Source organism: Protopterus annectens, chromosome 12.part0, assembly GCF_019279795.1.
Source record: "Protopterus annectens isolate FY-2018-M chromosome 12.part0, PAN1.0, whole genome shotgun sequence".
Classification (NCBI taxonomy): domain Eukaryota; kingdom Metazoa; phylum Chordata; order Ceratodontiformes; family Protopteridae; genus Protopterus; species Protopterus annectens.
In genome coordinates, this window is record NC_056746.1 from 665,955,450 (window position 1) to 665,977,706 (window position 22,257).

Consider the following 22,257-nt stretch of genomic DNA (forward strand, 5'->3'; position numbering starts at 1 on the left):
CTTGAAGCCAGAAACTTTAGCAGCATAACTACCAACTGTTCACTCTTCAATGAACAGCACTTTCTAGGCAGTATTGCCAGCACTGTTCATTCCTAGCTTACCCTTTTGACCCAAGAAAGGGAATGGGGGAAATAGCAGTCTCCCTAGCAGAGGCCTAAGGTGCCCTGAAAGCCCAGGAGGCTGCCTCCATGGCAGCTTGTTCCCCAATAATTTCCTGAATATAAACTTCAAGACTAGACTCTATTACAGCTAGAGATGGATACTATGTCCTTGAACAAAAGTGAAATGTGAATATTGAAAAGATCAAGGCCCACTCTAAAACCATAATTTGTAAAGAACTGGTAGCACTACCCACTGTGTGACTAATAAAATGCATAGTCACCTCAATAGCAGCCAGCGTACCCCCTGTCCATGCTAACCTTAGAATGATACCAGACCAGACAATCACCATCCTAGGAAATCTTTGCTTCACCAATACCAACTCTGTACTATCTATGGCAATACCCTTCACTTTGCAATAACTCCCAAATCAATACCAGTCAAGTATGCAACTAAAGTTGGGCTTGAAAGCTTTAGCTTTAACTTGTCCATCAAAGACAAAGGCTGAGAACTCACAACGATTAAGGCCAAAACCCAAGAAAAAGCCCAGAAGTCCAACCACAGCTTGCTTTGATGCCCAATGAAAATATGAATGCCTCATGATAAACAATTGTCAGCATTCTGCAAAGCAGAAAAACAAATAACCAAAATAAATCCACTGACCTGCAAACCATACTTATCTTATATAAAGTCAATGTGCATTTGACACCCATCTGCCCTGCTTTTTAATCACATCAATTGATATATCATAATCCAATAAATTCAAAACCCTGCCAGCCCTAAAGGAATGAGATAAATTATCTAGCATCAGCAGTTACTTGTCTAGTCAAAGCTTCTTTAACACTATCTAAAATTGACTAACCTTTTCCAGGGTACCCAAATAAAAAAATGACAAAAACATCAGCTTTTGGTCTCTACAAGGGAATCTGTGTCACACTAAACCTCAATGCACTGCACACAACAAGACTGCTCATTGCCCTCTGCATGACTGTCCTATTTTGGCACTCTGTAACCAAATCAACACCCCCTCCTTAGACTCACGGACATTTGCCCATTTCATCTGGACAGCCAATTCACTAATCCAGAAGGAACGTTCATACAGAGGAAAATGCTAATGTCGCCCATAACAAGTATTCCACCACCGAAGCCAAAACCTTATACAATCTTCTCACCAACACCTTTAACAAATGTCTTCTTACTGGCAAATGCTTATCATTAGCCTTTTCCCTAACCTTTCCCAGCCTTTCACCATCCTTAGAAACAACCAGGGTTTTGTCCAACCTATGCTACATGAGAACTGTGCAGCCACACCCAAGGCCATTAAGTGCACCCTGATTGTTCCTACCACCTCAACTATCACCTCTGCACTAAATACTTAGCAAGCAGGCCAAGTGACCGACACCTATCCCACAAAGGTAAGCCTCCAGGAAAAAAAACAGAGAAATCAACCAATACAGCACTATTTTGTTTATTTAATTATTTAGTTAACATTTGTATACTGAGATAGTCCATCTAGGCAGTTAGCCCATTTTCAAAAGAGGCCTGAGGGAAAAGCACCCCAAAAGCAAAAAATATAGTAGCACCAGAAAGCAAACATACAGTAAATTACAGTTGGTTTACATACAATAGTAGTATTCATTAGAATATCAGAGAGAAAATAAACAATAGTAGATTTCCATACAATGTAATACAAGTACGGCATATACAATTACAGAACTAGTGTATATTGAAAGTTGCTGTCACAAAAGGAGATACTGCCAGCCCAGCTATCTGGAATTTTGTAAATAATTATATATAATTTGTGAATATCAATATGATTCATATGCTTGTGTTGCAAATGTATTAGAATGATATGTCATATAAGATGGTTTGTACAGAAGTGTGTGTTGAAAGGGTATTTTACAAAGTACTGAACTTAATGATGTATCTATAGTGTACCCTACTGGAAAATAACGGAAATGTATATACACTGTTGTAACTAAGTGTATATATTTTAATAGGCGAAAATGGAACACAGGAGGTTAACTTGCAAAACTTCAGAAAAATAGTTGAAATTAAATTACTTTATAGCTGGGCCAAAAAAATATGTTATCTTTCAGTTTCAGTGCAACAGGAGACACAACATCTGTAATAGAGAAGTTTTTTTGTATTGTCTTTAAATGTAGAGGAATGTATGTATTTTCACAGGTAGATGCTAAATGCTAAAAGCTGGCATCAATGGTTGTTTTGAGCCTGGGAAATTAAGTCAGATGACAAGAAATTATTTCATTCTGCAAGCTGTCTATTAGAGTCTTTTAAGTTAACACCTGAAGCTTATAGGAAAAAGTTTCATGAGCACAGATGCAAGGCAGATGAAAGTGTGTGTGAATATATTGCTGAGTTAAGCTTCTTTTTCATAAATGGGTGAGTGGGTGTCAGGTCTCCACTTTTGAAGGGCTGGCAGACCTTTTGGTGAGGGAACAAGCCCTTAGCATTTTGCCTGAAGACATAAGAATTTGGTTAGGGGGTAGAGAATGTAACACAGCAGATGAGTTTGGGAAAAGGGAGAACTATACCTAGTAAGCAGGGCATCACTGCACAGAAAAGGGATACACAGTGCTGCTCATGGGTCTAAGAAAACCCATGGTTGGCAGCCTAAACCACCCCAACAGAGTATGCCAGTAGTATGGGAAGCCACTAGTTCAGGTACATGGCCAGGACCAGGGGTTAAATGTTTAAATGTAACCAGTGGGGCCATGTAGCATACAGATGTCTATAGAGGTAAGTTGGGGAACAAAAGGTGGCGAGCCAGTAAGTGGGAATGACAGAATGCCAGAAGTAAGTTGTCTGGAGACAACAAGCATACCAAACTACCACAAAAGGTTATATCCTATCTTAGTAGATGGGAAACAGGCCATTGCTAAGAGATACGCAGCCTCTGACCTTACCATTGTGAAGCCTGCAATGGTTAAAGACAAGCACTACTTGCTTGGGCAGTCTTCTCCAGTCAGAGCTTTAGGAGGGACCCCATTCCAAATACATTTGGCTAGGGTTCACCTTGACTGGGAAGGTGGAAAAGGAAGCAAGCAAGTCGGTGTTTTTGAGGCTATCACTGTAAATGTCCTGATAGGGAATGTTTTTGATAATGCAGTACCTTGTGTGCATGCAGTTACATACAGTCTGGCTTGTACACAAGCATGTTGGGTCTGCTAGCCTGGGGGAACCCAGACAGACAGCAGACTTGCAGCCAGGACCGGTCTGGTTGTTACTTCAGAGAGGGAGGTACTCTGTAACAGTGAGACTGAAGGTGAGCCACAGTTGCTGGTGGGTACTGATGATCCCTTGGACAGAGTGACTGCAGGGGCAGAGGTGAACAGTAGTACCCAGGCTGACAGTGAGGCACCGCTGTCAGAGAATACCAGACTTCCTGTGGAAGGGGAGCTAGGAAGGGTTACAAAGAGAGAGAGTTGAGACAGGCTCAACTTTCAAATCCAACATTGCAAGGCCAGAGGTAGGTAGCCAGGAAGGTACCTGATTCTCAAGGGAGGGGGGAATCTGTATACTGGGACAAAGGGTTAATGTATAGGGAGTGGACCCCTGAGGGGTTGCTGGCACAGCATGAAGCATCAGAGACTATCCATGTGCAACTAACAGTGGGTAAAACTGCCTTCCAGTTTATAGCCTGCTACTGACCACCCTCACAAACCCAGGAACCCCACTCGGCCTTCCTGAGAACACTGGAAAATATGAAGGTCTCTCCAAACACCATTATATTGGGCGACTTCAACTACCCAAACATAGACTGGGAGCATTACTCTAGCTCCAACACCCTAGCCCAAAGGTTCCTAGAATTTATAAACTCAAATGCTATGGAACAAGTTGTTACCACTCCCACAAGAGGGGAAAACATACTGGACCTAATCATCACCAACATGGGGACTCTATGCTCCAGACCAGAAGTGTATCCCGCACTGGTAAGATCAGACCATAAACTAATCTCACTGGATATTCACATCCTGACCACACCCCCTGCCCAAAAAAACACAGTGAAAAACTTCTCTAAAGCAAATTTCACACTCCTCAAAACCTAGGTGGTATCCTTCAAAGCCCCTGAACCTGTGGAAAATATGGCCCAGACCAGAGAATCCTTTATAAATGTATTCTATGAACACCTTCAGGAATGCATGGATCATGCAATCCCAAATAAAACCAAGACCCAATCCTCCAAAGGCAGACATCATGTCGGGTGGACCCCAGCCATAAACAAACTATACAATAGAAGGAGGAAGCTACTACATGATAGAGCAAAATCCCAAAAAGGGAAGGCATCTCTGATCAGTATTTGCAAAAAAACTATGGGCACTCATAAAAATCGTCTAAGGCCAGCTTCGAGAGAAAAATTGCACAGGACACTAAGGATAATCACAAGGCTTTCTTTAGTTATGTTAGGAACCTGGGTGGGAATTCCCAGATATGCTCAGAATTAGTCCAAAATGACAAAAAATACACCGAACCCACAGACATTGCCAACATCCTAGCTGACAGGTTCAGCGCAAACTCCCCCCCTCCCCACCAAAAGGGCAAATATCTATCCCAGCAGAGTGCTGCCCCCCTGACATCTCAGATGCTCAGGTAAGAGCCGCCCTCTCCAAAGCAAAAAACACAGCATCAATGGCACCAGACAGTGTCCTGCGCTGCATCCTACATGAACTCCAAGAAGAGCTAAACCCAAACATAAAACTACTGTTCAATCTCAGCCTTACTACAGGATATGTACCCAAAGAGTGCCGTACAGCAACAGTGGTCCCTCTCCACAAAGGTGGTGCCTCAACGGATCCTGGAAACTTTCGCCCCATAAGCATGACTAGCTTGGTCTGCAAAGCTATGGAAAGGATCATCATGGACCTCATAACTAAATATATTGGGGACATACAGACACTGGATCCTACCCAGTTTGGCTTTGTTAAGGGCAGATCCTGCCTCTTAAACCTGGTCGATTTCTTTGAAACAGTCACCAAGGTCGTTGACGTGGGGAAGGTGGTCCACACAGCCTACCTGGATCTCGCAAAAGCCTTCAATACAATACCCCACTCGGGCATTATAGATAAGCTCACCAGCTTAAACATAAACCCCTATGTCACTAGATGGGTTGCAAACTGGCTCAAGGACAGAACCCACATGGTTAGAATTGCTGGAGCCATGTCAGACTCCAAACCAGTTACAAGTGGCATCCCACAAGGTTCAGTCCTGGGACCTCTCTTATTCGGTATATATTTCTTAGAGGTACAGGCAAACACGGAAGGACTGTGGCTGACCAAGTTCGCAGATGACTGCAAACTGGGTGCCATAATCGACTCTCCAGCCGACACAAGCATCCTCCAAAAGGGCCTCATAGAAACAGACAACTGGTGCCAGAGCCATGGCCTCAAGCTAAATGCCAAAAAGTGTATAGTCATCCCCTTTGGCAAAAGCAAAGTGCCCACAAATTACCACATAGGTGGTAATCCATTAGGTACAGAAGAAGTAATTAGGGACCTGGGGACCCAAGTTGATAGCAATCTCTCATTTGTCAACCACGTGGCCAAAGTGGTTAGAAAAACATTTTATATAGCCCACCTAATCATGAAGGGATTCACATCTAGATCAGGAGAGGTCATCGTGCCTCTTTACTCATCCCTCATCAGGCCCATAATTGAGTGCAATGCACCTTTTGGGATGTACCTTACCAGACACCTGCAGCAACTGGAAAGACCCCAAAAGTACCTCACCAAGAGGATCAAAGGGTTCAAACAGATGCCATATGCTGCCAGGTTAAAGAAACTCCAGCTCTACTCAGTGGCATACCGCCTGTTCAGAGGTGATCTGTGCCTGACGTATAAAGCCATGTCCAACCCAGAATTAATGGACATGCTGCACCTCAGAAAATCCAAATCCCATCGAGCTACATGCTCAAGAGGCTTGAACCTCAGCTCTGAAATAAATAGGACATGCTGGAGGGACAGATTCATAACCCAGAGGCTCCCTTCACTCTGGAATAAAATCCTAGTCCAGGTTAGGCAGAGTCCCTCATTGACTCTCTTCAAGAGGAATCTTGATGAGTGGATGGGAGATCGTAGGTTTACCCCAGGTATCACTTCTGTGTCACTGTTAGACAGAGGCACAGTAAACTAACCTCAAAAAAGGGCATAGCAAAATTAATTTAAAATGGGTGGTGAAAGCCAAACACACTCTGGCTAGGCTTATAAATGGCCTAGGGCAGATAGCCTAGTATGAACCTATGAACCTATGAACCTATGAGGGAGGGCTAGAGGGTGAGAGAATGCAGCGGTTGGTAGTGCTCAGAGCCTACCATCTGGTACTTCTAGCTATAGCCCATGATATTCCCTTTGCAGGTCATATGGGCATAAAGTGTACAAAGAGACATATTATGCAGAACTTTTTTTGGCCTGGATTTTCCAGAGATGTAACAGGGTACTGCAGGACTTGTGAGCAGTGACAAAAAGTAGGCAAGGCAGGAGATGAGGTCAAGGTTCCTCTGATGCCTTTGCCTGTGATTTAGGAGCTATTTCAGAGGGTAGCTTTGGATATTGTGGGGCCTCTGAGTATCCCACATTCCAGAGGGAAAAAGTATATCCGAGTGGTAATAGATTATGCTACCAGATACTCTGAGGCAGTGGACCTATCCTTCATCGAGGCAGAAAAGGTGGCAAGCACTTTTTTACAGGTTTTTAGCAGGGTAGGTTTCCCAAAAGAAATGCTGAATGACAGAGGTGTCAGTTTCATGTCAGACCTGCTGGCTTGTCTGTTGAAGCACTGTGGGGTGAAGCACTTAAAGACCACCCCCTACCATCCCCAGACTAATGGCCTGATAGAGAGGTTAAACTGTACACTAAAGACCATGCTACGGGCATTTGCTGACCAGTTTGAGAGGGAGTGGGACAAATATTTGCCCCATCTGTTGTTTGCTTACAGAGAGGTGCCCTAGGAATACACAGGTTTTTCACCCATTGCATTACTGTATGGTCATAGGTTGAGGGTCCTCTAGATTTGATTCATGATGAGTGGGAGAGTGAGTGCGCATCCCACAAAGAGTCTGTTGTGGCATATGTCCTAAATCTCAGGACAAGTCTCAGGGAACTCATAGGCTTGGCCCAGGAGAACCTGGCAGGTGCACAACAGCAGGAAAAGGTCTGGTATGACAAGAATGCTCAAGCTTGAGAGTATGCTGTGGGGCAGCAAGTAATGGCACTCATTCCTGTCAGACAACACAAGCTGCAAGTGGCTTGGGATGGACCTGTCAAGGTGGTAAATAAGGTCAGGGATGTTAACTACATGGTAGAACTGCTAGAGAGGAGGCAGTCGCACAAACTGTACCATGTTAGCATGATGAAACCTTACCATGATAGAGAGGCCCTTGTGCTATGTATTTTGCAGTAAAAAGCAGGAGGAGTCTAATGGGGATTTATGGCTACAAGGACCCAGCCAGCAAAATCCCAAAATACTATGGTGGAGCCTAGGGTTGCATGTATATGATAGGACAGTGCAGCACTGTACTGGGTTCAGCAATGTCAAGGCAGCTGGAAGCTCAACACAGGGAATGGAATAATGTATTCACAGATAGGCTCAATCTTCTCTAGCAATGTTTCTCAAGGGGCACTTGAAAAACTAGCTTGACTCTTCTAGGGGGAGACGTGGCATGAAAGGAGATACTGCCAGCCCAGTTATCTGGAATTTTGTAAATAATTATATGTCATTTGTGAATATCAACATGATTCATTTGCTTGTGTTACAAATGTATTAGAATGGTATGTCATATAAGATAGTTTGAACAGAAGTGTGTGCTGAAAAAATATTTTACAAAGTACTGAGGTTAAAGATGAATCCACAGTGTAGCCTACTGGAAAAGAACAAAAATGTATGTACACTATTGTAATTGTTTACATGTATATATTTTAACAGGAGAAACTGGAACACAGGAGGTTAACTTGCAAAACTTTAGAAAAATAGTTGACATTAAATTACTTTATGGCTAGGCCATAAAAAAGATGTTATCTTTCAGTTTCAGTGCAACAGGAGACATAACGTCTCTACTAGAAAAGTTTTTTCTATTGTCTTTAAATGTCGAGGAATGTAAATTATTTTATGACTTCCACCATTTGCCAAAAGATCTGAGGTCTATATATTTTTACAGGTAGATACTAAATGCTACCTGCTGGCATCAATGGTTGTTTTGAGCCTGAGAACTGAAGTCAGATGACAAGAAATTATGTCATTCTACAAGCTATCACAGCAGTAATATTTGAGATATTAAGTTAAGAACTCTCTGAGAGAGAGATCATTCTGTATTTTCTTTCACCTGACAACATCTGCTGGAAGACCCGTTCACCACATTTGCCTAGCTTGCTATGTATGTATGTTACTAGGTTGCAGTAATTCTCTTAGATACAGTCAGGAATATAGCAAAGATTAATTCAGATGTTTTTCTTTATTTATTTGAGACTGTTCTGCAGTGTTGCTTTAAATATCTCCTGTGATTTTGAACTCTGATGTTATGTGATTACATACTGAGTATTTTCTTGTTCTTTTATTTATTATTAAATATATTTAAACATTTCATCGTGGCTGATCTTTGTGAGACATATTTAAGTTCTGAGAGTACCTGCATATTTATTTGGTGACACTGTGTAGGCCCCTCCTAATAGCCTTGCTCTTGGTCAAACTACCATTTGTATTGATAGCAACATTACACAGTAAAATTGGACACCCTTTGTTAAGGGCCTTCAGGTGGCTGATAAGGAGTTGGCTTGTGGCACTAATAACTACTTTATAGTCTGGGCATAATGGGGCATAACTAGTAAACATGTGCCAGACTTTCTCAGGTGTGTGTGTATAAATCAAACCTCAAAGAATGTGTGTGTCAGCTACTTGGGCAGGGACACTAAGCACTGGTTGGACAGAGAGGGTGCTGGAGGTTTTGGCTTGGCCACTCAACTGAGATCTCAACTCTATAGCTGTGCCAGTGAGAAGTCTTACTGGGGATCTGGAGAAAGGGGAAGAAACCAGATCTGGACTGACTGTGGTCTCTGTGTGCTCTTTAGGGAAATTGCACTTGATGCAGAGCTGCATCAGAAAATACTGTGTGTGTACCTGCCATCTTCCCAATGTATGTCTCACACTGGTGCTAATGGTGAGCATTGAGGCTCCTTAATTACTGGGCCATTGGTGGGGCATCAGCGTTGCATACAGCTATGTTTGGATGCTTTTAATCATACAGCTAGAATTTCTAGGAGTAACAGTTTTGATGCAATCACTTATGTATTATGTGTAATATTTTGCAAGTACAACTTGTAGCTTATAAGGGGTTATCTGAAGAAAGAAAAAAAGAAAGTGGTAATAGTTTGTAGATATGTCATGGTGGATACAAGGAGTTAGTTGAGTAGAGAAGAAAAGATATGGGAGTATATCTCTGAAAAGGGGAAAGATGTGGTAGGATATCTCAGAAATGGGAGAGGTGGGGTGGCTGAGACAGCAGTACAGGGAGGCTTGGCAGAGGGAATGTAGAATAAGTAAGGCTGAGTAAAGTGAAAGTGGAGGTAAGTAAGTGTTTGTGGAGAGTGTTGGCTGGAGGAAGAAATTGATTGAGCTTAGCCAGGGAAAGTACATAAGCAGTTCCAGTTATTGGTTAGGTGGGTCCTAAAAAGTTGTTTGAACTTAGCTGAGTTGGTGGTGTAGGGATATTCTATGGGATTGAGTTCCAGGCTTTGGAAATTTGGTTGGAATATAAGGAGTCTCCATAGCTATTGTTAGATTTTGGTACTTTTAATAGGAATTTGTCAGAGGAGCTAAGGATTATTTGGTGAGTGTATGGGTGGACAAGACTGTGGAGTGCTGGGCAGTTTTCAGGTTTAGTTATGATGGCATGTGCTATGTTCAGTTGGTTCAAAGAGAGGAGGTTGGGTAGTTATAGTCAGTTTAGTTCTTGAAGTGAAGTGCACTGGTGGGATCTATATGAGAAGTTAGTTGCAAATTTGGCAATCTTGTTATAACATTCCTCTAGCCTGGGTAGGTTTGTTTTTTTGAGGTTGGTAAAGTTTGGAGAGGCATATAGCAAGGTAAAGAAAATGTAGGTTCTGGCAATGGCTTGTCTGATGCCGTTGGTTAGGAATTACTTGGCTGTATAGAGTGAGCCAAGTTTTATATGGATCTTTTGAATGACTAGTGCAACATGCTTAACAAATCTAAGGAGACTATCGGTGGTGGCCCCTAGTAGTTTGGTTTGTGGGACAGGTTCTATTGTGGTGTTATTGGCTGAGTAGATAATAAAAGACATTGTTTAATTGATGGGCTTTTTGCTTGAGAAGATAACTAATTTAGTTTTGTTGGGATTTAGGATTATTTGTTGTTGAAGAGGTAAGTTTCTAAGTCTGAAAAAGCTTTGTTGTTTATTACTTTAAGTTGAGACAGAGAGGGAACAGAGCCAATTAGAGCTGAATTATCTGCATATTGAACTTTGGTTGCCAGATTGGTTGCTGTATGTAGTTTATTGCTGAAGATTGTACTGAGAAGTGGACCTAAGACTGACCCTTGTGGAATGCCGACTGAGACCGGTATGTTTTGGGATAGGTCATTTTACCATTTCACAGCTTGTTGACAGTCTGTAAGATAATTGTGAAACCAAGAGAGAGATGAGTAAGATAAATTTAATTATACTAGCTCATTATAGAGTTTTTTATGTGATAACGTATCAAATACCTTGGACATATCTAGGAAGATGGATGCAACTTGCTGCCCATCATTTTTTAGATGGTTAATATTATTAATGAAGCTTAATAGGGCTGTTGTAGTACAATGCTTGGGCCTAAAGCCATGTTTGGTGTTTGTTAGAAGGTTATTAGAGGTAAGACAGTCCATTCACTGGGAGTGAAAGCATTTTTGAGGATTTTTGCTAATGGTGAGAGAATAGCTATTGGTCTGTAGTTGGAAAATTCAGTTGATACACCTGCCTTGTGTAGATGAATGATGTGTGAAATTTTCCAGAGTTTAGGGATGTACTGTTCTCTGATCAAGCTATTGATCTGCAGAGAGACAGGATGGGTGATGGTGTCAGCTGCTAACTTGAGATACCAGTTGGGTAGTTGATCAATTGCAAGGGTTGTGGGTTTTAGTTTATTTAGTAGTTTTCCTTATAGTAGAAGTTTGAATAGGGTTAAAAGAGAAAGAGGTGGTGGTAGATGAGGAAGGTGGTGGAATAGATAGTGGAGTGTTGTTATTATTGTGTACCAGTGAAAGGATGGAATTGGTAAAGAAGGAGTTGAACTGTATGGCCAAACTATCTTGGGTGTTATGGGAGGTAGAGGATGGAGTTGAGGACTGACCAGGATGTAGAAGTTTTTTTATATGTTCCCAGAAATTTTGGGGAGTATTGCGGTAAGATTGTTGTATTTGAGTATAAAGGTTTTTTGTCATTTTTGATCTGGGTTTTAGATTTGTTTCGTAGTTGATGGTAAGTTTCGAAAAAGCTTTGTTTTTTATTTCTGTGATAGTAGGACCATGCTTTATCTCTGTCCTTAAGAAATTCTTTAGTTTCTTTTGACAGCCATATGGTGTAGTTGGATTTGATTTGAACCCTTTTAACAGGAGCCAAAGTGCTTAGAATGTCAAGAAAATTAGTAATAAAGTATTACGCAGCAGAGTCAAGTTGGAGGTATTTTATTGGTAACCAGTCACAGTGCTGTAGTAATGAAGCAAAAGTGGTTGCAGAAATGTTTTTCTTATTTCTAACCTGTCTATATAATGAGGGTCTTGGGTGGTTGGTTCTGTGTCTAAGTAGAAGGGTGGGAGAGTAATCACTTAGGCTTTCTGGGAGACAGCTGAGTGATAGACTAGAGAAGGTTTATAAGTTAGCATCCAGTCAAGAACTGACTGCCTGACACTGTGTTTATCCATTCAAGTGGGTGAGTTTATAATTTGGGACTATCCATAGAGATTTATGTGATTAGAGGGTCTATTTGAGGAACAAGTATACCAATTTATATTGAAATCCCCCATGCGATGACCAGGAGAGTAAGGGTTTGACTGAGGAAATGTGATTACCATGAGGGAAGTAGACAGAGAGTATGGTTATGTGTTTGTATGGGTTGATTTCAAGTTGACAGGAAAGTATTTCTCTGTTCTATAGGCAGGTGGGTCAGACTAGATTCTATGAAGTTTTAAGGAGTCTTTATATAGAATTGCTACTCCTCCACCATGTTTCTATTTTCTATCTAGTCTGTGCATGTTGTAGCCAGGAGGAAGAATTTAATTGTCTTTTATGTGAGGCTTGAGCTATTTTTCAGTTAAAATGGCTATGACAGGTGAGTATAGATGGTTGTGTGGAGTTTGTGGATTTTATTTAGCAGGATTCTTACATTTATATTCATGATAAGAATGCTGGGAGTATTAGGTTTTAGGGTAGTGATTAGAGTTTGGTGGGTGGAGATTGGTTTTAGTGATGCTTGCTGTTTAGGGTCATGACCAGGGTCTGGATGACTATCACCACTTTGTTTTATTTGAGATTTTATTGTGGAGGAGTGGGTGTGATGGCTTTGGTGTAAGCTCAGTAATCTTGTGAACTAGATTTGGGATGGGTAATATTGAGAGGTATCTGTATATCAAAAGTTCTGTTTTGGATAGGTTAAAGAGTACAGGAGCAATTAAGCTATAATGGGTTGTTATGTGTTTGTGATAATAGATAAGGTGGAGAAAGATTGATAGAGAGAGATGAGGATGATAATATGTATAGAAGACATTTTTGTTTGGTGGGAGTTTATTTTTGGTGGGAAAGTGTTGAGATTTTATATGTATGTGATTAGTTGTGGTAGAGTGTGGCTTTAAATGGGTTGTGTATCCAGGAAGGGAGGTGCAATATAGTTGCTTTGTAATTTGTGTTATATTGTGGGAGTGGGAGCATGTTTAGAGATTGGTTAATTGGAAGAAGGGTGGGGTTAGACGAAAAGTAAATGCAGAAGATGTGCAGGTGGGTGGGAATTAGGGGTAGGGTAGGGGAGTATAGTGAGCTCCAGCAGAGCAAGGGGAACAGAATGGGATGGACCTGGATCACACAGCTGCCTAAAGAAAAAAACTATCAGTGAGTAAATGGCAGTTAATGCTTGTAAAAGTAATTACTGAATGGTATTAAAAATATGTTATAATTGGCATGTCCATGCCACTCTCCAACATGACTCCCCCTCTATACTTTCTCATTCCCATTCCCACTCTCATTCTCTTTTCCATCACTTATTTCTCATTTCATTACTACTCCCACTAATACACCCCACTATACAGTCCGGGACTATCTCCTACTGCACCTTGAATAACCTTGTTAGATTTTATTATATCGAAATAAAACTAATTCTGTACTATTCTGTACATTCAAAATTTCACTATGACATTTCATTGCCTGTGTCTCCTCTCATGATTATATCTTACTCCATTTGTATTGTGCTGGATTCTCAGACTGACTATAATGTTAGACTGCTCTGTGTATGAATATGTTGAATTATGATGCATTTTGTATGTATGTAATTTGATGTATTCTTAGCCTAACAATTATGTTTATATTACATTGTGTATGAATGTATTGTGTCTTTGGAGCTTTTCACCCTGGGCCTCCACCGGAAATGGGCTCTTCTTGACCCAGTGGACTTCCCCGGTCATCAAACTGAAATAAATAATAAATACATTTGTGGGCGAGAGCATACAATAAGGGGAGTATAGCTGAAAGTAGAAATATTCATAGAGGTTTGTGTAAGCTATAGTGGAGAGTTGCTGAATATATGGGAAGATGCACTACACAGCTAGTGATAGCATTAGGGAAATGTAACAATCGAACCTAGAGATGCTCAAGATTGTAAAAAAAAGTGTATAACAAGTATGTATAGAGACAAAACTAATAGGAGGTAAAAGGGAGGAGCCAGAAGGGTCCGGATGATGTTCGAGGGTTCTGTTTAAGGGCAGCAGTTACCTTACAGATGAACATATTTTTGTTTCTTAATTATAAAATTGAAACATACATTGATTTGGTTGTACTGGTTAGCAGAGCCTCAAAGTTGCTGTAGTGCAGGTTTGCAAGTCAAAAGTAAGTTTTTTTGGCAAGAGTGGTTTTATTAAGTTGGACTGTTACTGCACGGACTTTTACTTTGATTTGGTTGCACTAGTTAGCAGATCCACAAAGGTGGCATAGTGCAGGTTTGCAATTCAAAAGCAAGGTTTGTTGGCAAGAGTGGTTTTGGAAGTCAGTCAGCTGCTGCAAGGACATTTACATTTATTTGGTTGCACTGGTTTGCAGAGCCACAAAGGTGCTGTAGTGCAGGTTTGCAAGTCAAAGGGAAGGTTTGTTGGCAAGGAGTGACTATCAGCCATTAGACTAAACTTATCAGGTATATACTTAGCAATAAATGACAAACTAATGTTAAGACACTGCAAATTGAGATTCACTTGTACAGAAACTAGCCTTGCTGCCTTCCTAACCAAACTGTGCAAAGCTGATTCACTATCCAAATGAAAGACAAATTTTTGTTCAACAACTTTCCAACCACACCACAGTTGCTGCAAAGTGGGCATCAATTATAGCAAAGAAATATGTTTCCACAATTCCACTGGCCACACCACAGGCCAGCTTGCAGCAAACTACTTTCTTTGAAAGTTGGATCTCATTCCCAGAGTGTCCAGTTGAATCAATGTGCAGATGCCAGATATATGGTGACACACCGTCATCCTGCCCCATCACTGTCCCATTAAAGTGCTCCAAAATCTCTTTTCAAATACATATATTTTCCTTTACTCCCTTACTAACTCTCACTCTGTGATACTCTTTCTTGTGACCATTCACCATGTTTGCTGCTGATCTAGCCCTACCCACCCCTATGTCCTTACATAACTGCATTGCATCTCTAACCCTAATCTTATCCAGACCTAGCCACACCTCAGTTTTCCCCTTCAGCCTCTCCATCTTATCCTACAGTAGCCAAAAAAAGTGAAAGGTGTGCTTCAGCATTCATCACTAAGCACAAAAAGGATAATGACCTTAGCCAGGCCTTCCTGTTTATTCTTATCCAGTGGTACTCCCATCTCCCCACACAGCTGTAAAAAAATGTAAATCTTTCCACTAAGATGAGGTCATCTAAATAATTAACCACCCTCCATTGTAGGCTTTCCTGTTTCCACATCCCCTACACTGCTGAGAACAACCTATCAAATATAGGAGATGCAACTTTACATCCCATGGGCATGGCTCTGTCAAAATACAATTTTCCTTCTTAAGAGCATCACTAAGTTGCATCAGTCCTGATCCCATATTGTTAGCAGTCAGAAATCTCATTTAGTATCCAGCTTTACCAACCAATCATCAAAGGCTTGAACAGCCAATACTGCATCATCCAGTAGTGCATACTGTGCCCACACGGTTCTCTGGTCAATGCAATAATTGACCAAATCTACTTCCAGAAATGAAGATGATGAATCAAGCAAAATTCACTTGGATTTTTCTTTGATATCAGGCAAAAAGCATATATCCTAAATTATCTAAATGGAGGCATTACTCCCTTTACATTCTAACCAAATGCACTATACCTTCCAGACCTTTCAGCGACTGCAGGTTTAAACATAAATTAGCAATCCCCCACCAACGATTGAATAGAAAATCCCCTACAACACTGCTAGACATTCTCCTGCTATGACCTTATATGGGTACCATTCAAGCTGGGACAATAAAGCCTTCAAATAAATAGGAGAGTAGGCTGTTTGGTGTACCAGTCCTTCTACAAAAGCACAAGGATACTATAGCCAGGGCAAGAGGCATCCCACCTTTATCCCTTCTGTGTGAACAGTAAACCACATGGCAGTTGTCCACTCTACTTATGCCAGCATATAGCCCCACTATGCACACCTCGACAGTATGAGCACCTGTGTCCAGACCTGTACACTGACCAAGCACATTTTCACATTTTCTTAATTTAAATGCAAAGTACACCTTCAAACCATCTCCCTCTCCTTCTTATGTTGCCTTTGGAGCTAAACCTGATTTGTCTATCATGGTCCCTAGCTATGTGTCTTCTTCCTAGCCTCTCATCTCAAAGACTTATCTGTAGCTTTTAGTTTCCTAAATTATTTATCATACCAGAGCCAAGCACTACTATTCCTCAACTTCTGTGCTTTCCTAATTGTCAGAAAATATGCTACCAGTGGAAGTGTTTGCTCCTTCTCTCCAACTCCCACTATGAGATATACAAAGTTCAACTATACCACATCCTGGCCCTGAATCTAGATAGTCAACTCTTTCTCAAAATGGGCAATGTAACTGCCAAGTCTTGTGAAGATTCAGTTTCTTCTATTCTCTGAGAACCATCCACTCTAGCAAATCAAACAGGTTTGTATACTGTCCCCGCAAAATTTTATCTTTCACTGGTGTAGGGCTCTGTGACATAATAAATGCACCTTAACTTTTTACTACCCAGGCTAGCTCCACCTAAGACACCCAAAATGCTTTGTTAGGGTGTCTGGCTGTGGTAGAACTCACTCTCAGTCTGCTCATCCAGGAAATGCAGTAGGCTACCTTCCCTGCTGGACTGCCCACCCCATCAACTTGTGTGGTATTCGACACTTGCTGGAAGACTACCACTGTCTGTGCTTGAATCTCATTCCATTTCATACTCAGTTCCTCAGTGGTGACATTCTTTGATCTGCCTGGATTCTACAGCTAAATACTGAATATACAGATAGAGACATGCAGCTTAAAAATTACTTAACTGTGCACATGTAAAACATGAACTGACATGGAAGGTGACTAAGTCTACACAAATGACCCCTCTGTTCTTGACATGGTTAGAGCTTCTTTGCTTGTCACACCTTATTATTTCATTCTTTTAATCATTTGTATATGAAAAGCATGACAAGCACAGATCTGTGTTGCACTCATATGAAGAAATTGTGAAGTATGATAGAAAATAAAAAAATATGAAAAAAAAATGTTGATTCAGATGTTTATGTTGAACATGCAAATATTAGTTTACATTTCTACAGGTTGCAGCCTGTGCTACTGTTAAGTGCAATAATTTTTACATTGCTGAAAGTGTTTCACATTGCCTTTGACTTCTTGACCTAAACCCCGGTATTTAAAATTTAGAATACTAGCACCTATGAAATGCAGTTAACTGATATGACCATTTTACAATTAGCCTCTGAGTCTTTACCTTGCTTTTCTTTAATTCTTTAAAGGTCTCCTTGGTATGGTGGCACACATGATGTACACTCAGGTCTTTCAAGTCACAGTCAGCCTTGGCCCTGAAGACTGGCGACCCCATTCATGGGACTATGGTTGGTCCTTCTGGTAAGAGTACTTTTTATAGGAATTAATGTGTAAATTGTATTACATTTTTATTATGTGTTTATTTATTTATTTATTTTTTTATTGTATTTATTTAACATTTTTTTACCATGAAGGTCGCACCAGGACAGATCCCATTTTTATGCTTGCATTCTAACAATACACCTGAATGACACTGCATTAGGGTCACAGGAGCTGAATCACATAATTAATAAAGAGGAGGCCACTGGGAAAATGCACTCAGCTCAAAGCCCTTTATGCAGATTAAGATGAATAGTAATACTTAGTAAAGTTGAACAATACATACTGAAGTAGCTAAACTGTACTGGGTTTCCTCAGTAATGTTGCATGGTAATCGGTAATATCTGGGAATATTTAATGCAACTGTCATGTCTCAATCAGTGCACCTTCTTTTCATTTATGAATTTTAGATTTTGCAACAAAATTATCTCTTTCTTGCTTTCATTCTTTCCCCATGTTTTCATACTGCAACATGTACGTTTATCAAGTCTACTTAGAACATGGTGAATTTACTCCAATATACAATGGACACCATATAGTCGAGGCAAATCACAGTTAAGATGTAAGATGGCATGAAAGCTTAAACAGGTATAATGTTATTTGTGTAATAATGTTTAATGATTCCTTGCTTATTTCTTTAGATTATGGTACAAAAATATTAAAAGTAAAGGGCCAGTACTATAAGAGTGTTGACCTGTAACTTATCTACCCAAAATTCCAACATTTTGTACCAGAATTTTGAAATCATTGAACTGCTCTTAAATTCCTTTGGAGTAAGACCTAACTATGATTGAGATGACTTTCTATTTGATTAATGGCTGATGTGCTGAAGGAGTCAGGCAGGGGTGGGTGGAAGTAAGTGATGGATGACAATTCTATCATTCTAGTGTGAGGGTATCAGTTTGGATGACTGCATTGTGGGTACTTTCACTCCATCCCACTTCACCTTACTAATTCATTTATCCCAAAACCTGTCTCTGCCCCTAACCCCAACCTTGCTTCTTACCTGAAAAAAAAACTTTGTTTAATACAACCACTGCATGTGACATTTCAGACATAGAACACATGCAAGTACATACCCCCCAACACAAAACACAGTTCACTTAAGTTATACCCCTAACACACATGCACTTATGGAAACACTTCTACTGCCTATCACTTTACCTTACCTAACCCCTCCCACACACACTTTGACACTTCCTCCAATCTTAAACCCACAATAACCTCTGAAATCCCATGCATTTGACAAAATGCACATTCAGCTTTCTCAATACACCTGGCAATCATTCAACTAAAAATCATTCAATAATCTGCAAGTAGCCATCTTCTTCATAAAATTAAAATACCATATCATCATCAAAGACAGAATCATTGAGAAGAAAACTTTGAAATCTGAAAATATGGAACACCCAGAGCTTAAAAGTCATCCCCAGGAACAGAACCAGTTGGCCACCAGGACATAAAAAGAGATAAAGCACATAAAACCCTCAAAAGAAAAATGTCTGTAGCATAATTTACTAGATGGATAGTGAAGCAACACAAATCCTGGAGCTCACTTATACTGAAGTACTAATACAAAGAAAGTAGTTATTGCAATTCTAAATTAGTTTTACTAATGTTAATGTAAAGGGGGTGTGGTACATGCACCAATATGGATGTGCTCAAAGTATAAGTGTTTTATCAGTTATAAAATCATAAAACAATGTTGTTAAGAAAATATTAATACACACAAGTAGGTGCCATGTTTATCCTGGAGTAGTCAGTAACCCAGAGTTCATAACAGCCTTGCTCATTGTCTGCTAAGGATTTCTTGTTTACTTTATGAAATAACTAAGACATAGGCAATGCTTTGGCCCATTGATAATTGGTGGAAAGAAGAAAATTATGTGATGCTGAAGTACTTCCTAAAGTTTCTGTATTAAGATGGTTAGCAGCTTTGAGCCTATGGGTGGTGTGCAGTGGTACTTCGTGATTTTATGGTACTTGAATGAAATGATTGCATACTTGTCACTACTCTTGCTCGTGCAGCATGTGCTGTACTAATGTAGGTGTCATCACTATACCTCAAAATCTACAACAGACTTGCACTTGGTGTGGGAAATTTTGATGTAGGAGCTCTAACATGTTTGTATTTTTCTAGAGGAATGTTTACAGATACATTTGGTCTTTGGCCATTGATAGCATGTTTTTCTATGTCTGTACAGCTGAAAACTGTTCTAAGGGTACATTACCAAGGTGGTAGTTTTTATGTCATTTTGTTATATAAACACATATACCACAATATGCTAGAGAAAGAAGGTACCTAGTACTGGAATGGATATGAGGAATATGTTAAATCCTGAATGAAAGGATGCCTTTTGATAGATTTCATAGCATCAATCAATATAATTTACATCAATAATTGTCTTTAACTGTTTGAGATCAAATAAGTAAAGGTTATTTTGTACTTTGTGCTTTTTGGTCATTGACTTGGTGAGGTTGTGGCCTGGATAAGGCAGTTTGAATTTTGAGGTCCAAATACTGAACTGACAGTAATCAAATAAATAGCAGATCTGGTAGGATACTGTATTGCTTGATTGTATTCATTTGTTAATTATTCAGTTTAATGAAGTTAAGTAGTCTAGCATTTGTGAATACCTGATCACATGCTAACTTTCAAAAATGAAAACAATTGAACAACAATTCATATTTGATTTTATACTCATTGCTTATCCACTACATCTCTAACATGGTAGCTCGACAAATTAGCAGCTCTCAGCATTCCTCCATAATACTATATGTTTATGGCTTGTCCCTTTATTCAAAGGACAGTCTTTATTTGGGTCAAATGTATTCAGCGGACAAGAGGCCTGAACAAGTAAATAATATCATGGTCCAAAACACCTATGTTTGGTATACAACGTAAACAACTAAAACTTCATTTTAATCCTTTTTCAGTGGAAGAGGGAAAGAGGTTTTCCCTCATCCAGTTCTGGCAAGAAGAAAAACATACGAAAGTGCTGTGTTTGATGCCAGCTATATGGGACGTGGTTCGAATGGAACAATTTCTTTCATCGTGAATTAAAATTGCTTTTGGAAGTGCTTGACTCTGGAGTATGGACTTTATATAACTACCAGTTGGGATTATCAGTTTTTGTATCACACATTTGAGTAATTTGCAAATTTAGTCAATTTGGTGTGATTTGAATATAACACTCAACTGTATTTGTTTTGCTGCATTGCTATTATATATGGGGGCCTATTTTAGTATGGCTCTAATTTTGTCAACTTGTGCCTTTACAATCTTGTGCTAACGTATGTTTGTGATATATATGTTTACACATATATATGCTTATGGCCTTGAGTCATTGTACTCCTTATATTATCTCTTTAGTGAATACACATATTTATGGGTCTAACACTTTGAAATTTTGATAATCTGGTTAGCTACAGTTTTATAGCTTAATCCAGATTACTATTGAATACCATACTTTGAGTTTATTGTGTGTTGAGATAGGACATATCTAAGGGCTGACACAATATATATTTTCTTCTTATTCACAAAAGATTGCATATATCCTACTGTTTGGAAAGGTTGTCTGCTAATTTATATGCTTAGACCTAATTTTTTTATCTATCATCACACATTGAATACAACAGGTGTCCCTTTACATTATGTGTCCCTATCATATTATTGATTAGCACATACTCCTCTTTATTTAATTTTGTTTTTATATAATCTAAATAGGGGACATATAGGTGGTGATTACCTGGGACCAATATACTGATCGTATCGCTATATTTCAAAGTATATTGGCTGATACAACAGATTTACATGCCTTTTGATGTAATATGGTATTAATATTTACAATTTTTGGTTGCACTGTAATCTGGGTATATAAACATTTGGTTATTACCCACTTACCAACCTGCCTGCTTAATGTCACATCCTAACCCAAAGCAACCATGCCACTAGGTAATACTTTTGTAATCCTCACCTGTACTATTCTAGCCTACATTACATCCTACCAAACAGCTACAGTCATAACCCCCAACCATTTCCACTGCACTCTCACATCAGCTCCCCTCAAACACCCACTGCATAATTTAATTACCCCAACCACAAACTACCTCCTCCCAGTACAACTACTCAATTACCAGCCCCCCACCACATTTGAACACAAAATATCCATAAAATACAACAAATTATTACTGCATATATAAAACATATTCTCAACACTCTCTCTAAACTTGCTCTCAGTGGAGATGTGCACCCCAACCCTGGTCCCACAATCACCAACATCTCCACAACCCCCCCTTCCAACAACCAAATTACAAACAACAAAAACCCAAATGACCTCCTCATTATGTCTCTTAACATCAGAAGCATCTGTAATAAAATCCAAGACCACCATGCTTACATAAGCCTCTACTCCCCTGACATCCTTATCCTAGCCGAATCTTGGCTAAAACCTCACATCAAAATTGAGGAAATACTCCCACCTGGATACAACATCCTCAGTAAGGGCAGACTATCCAGAAAAGGAGGAGGTGTGGCACTGTTGTACAAACACCACCTCAATATCCAAATTCTCACCAAATCAGCTCCCCAGTTTGATAAGGAAGAAATACATTACACCACCCTCAAATTAAACCCTAAAAAATCAATCAACATTATAGGGTGCTATTTCCCACCAGGCCAGAATATACCTCCTCTTGAAAACCTACTAGACTGGGCCAATCTCTCCCTACCCCAATAAACTATCATCCTCTGGGACTTTAACATCAATTGGCTATCCTGCAACAGCAACCATCCA

The 22,257-nt window shown here is 39.9% G+C and overlaps 1 protein-coding gene across 1 annotated transcript in view; it reads left to right on the forward strand.

Annotated features, from left to right (window-relative positions):
- Nucleotides 1-22,257, forward strand: part of LOC122816773 (germ cell-specific gene 1-like protein) — a 3,278,153-nt gene that overhangs the window by 2,749,733 nt on the left and 506,163 nt on the right. The window contains exon 4 of the mRNA XM_044089790.1: nucleotides 17,332-17,443. Within this exon, the coding sequence (XP_043945725.1) occupies nucleotides 17,332-17,443 (112 nt within the window). The remainder of the gene's footprint in view (nucleotides 1-17,331; nucleotides 17,444-22,257) is intronic.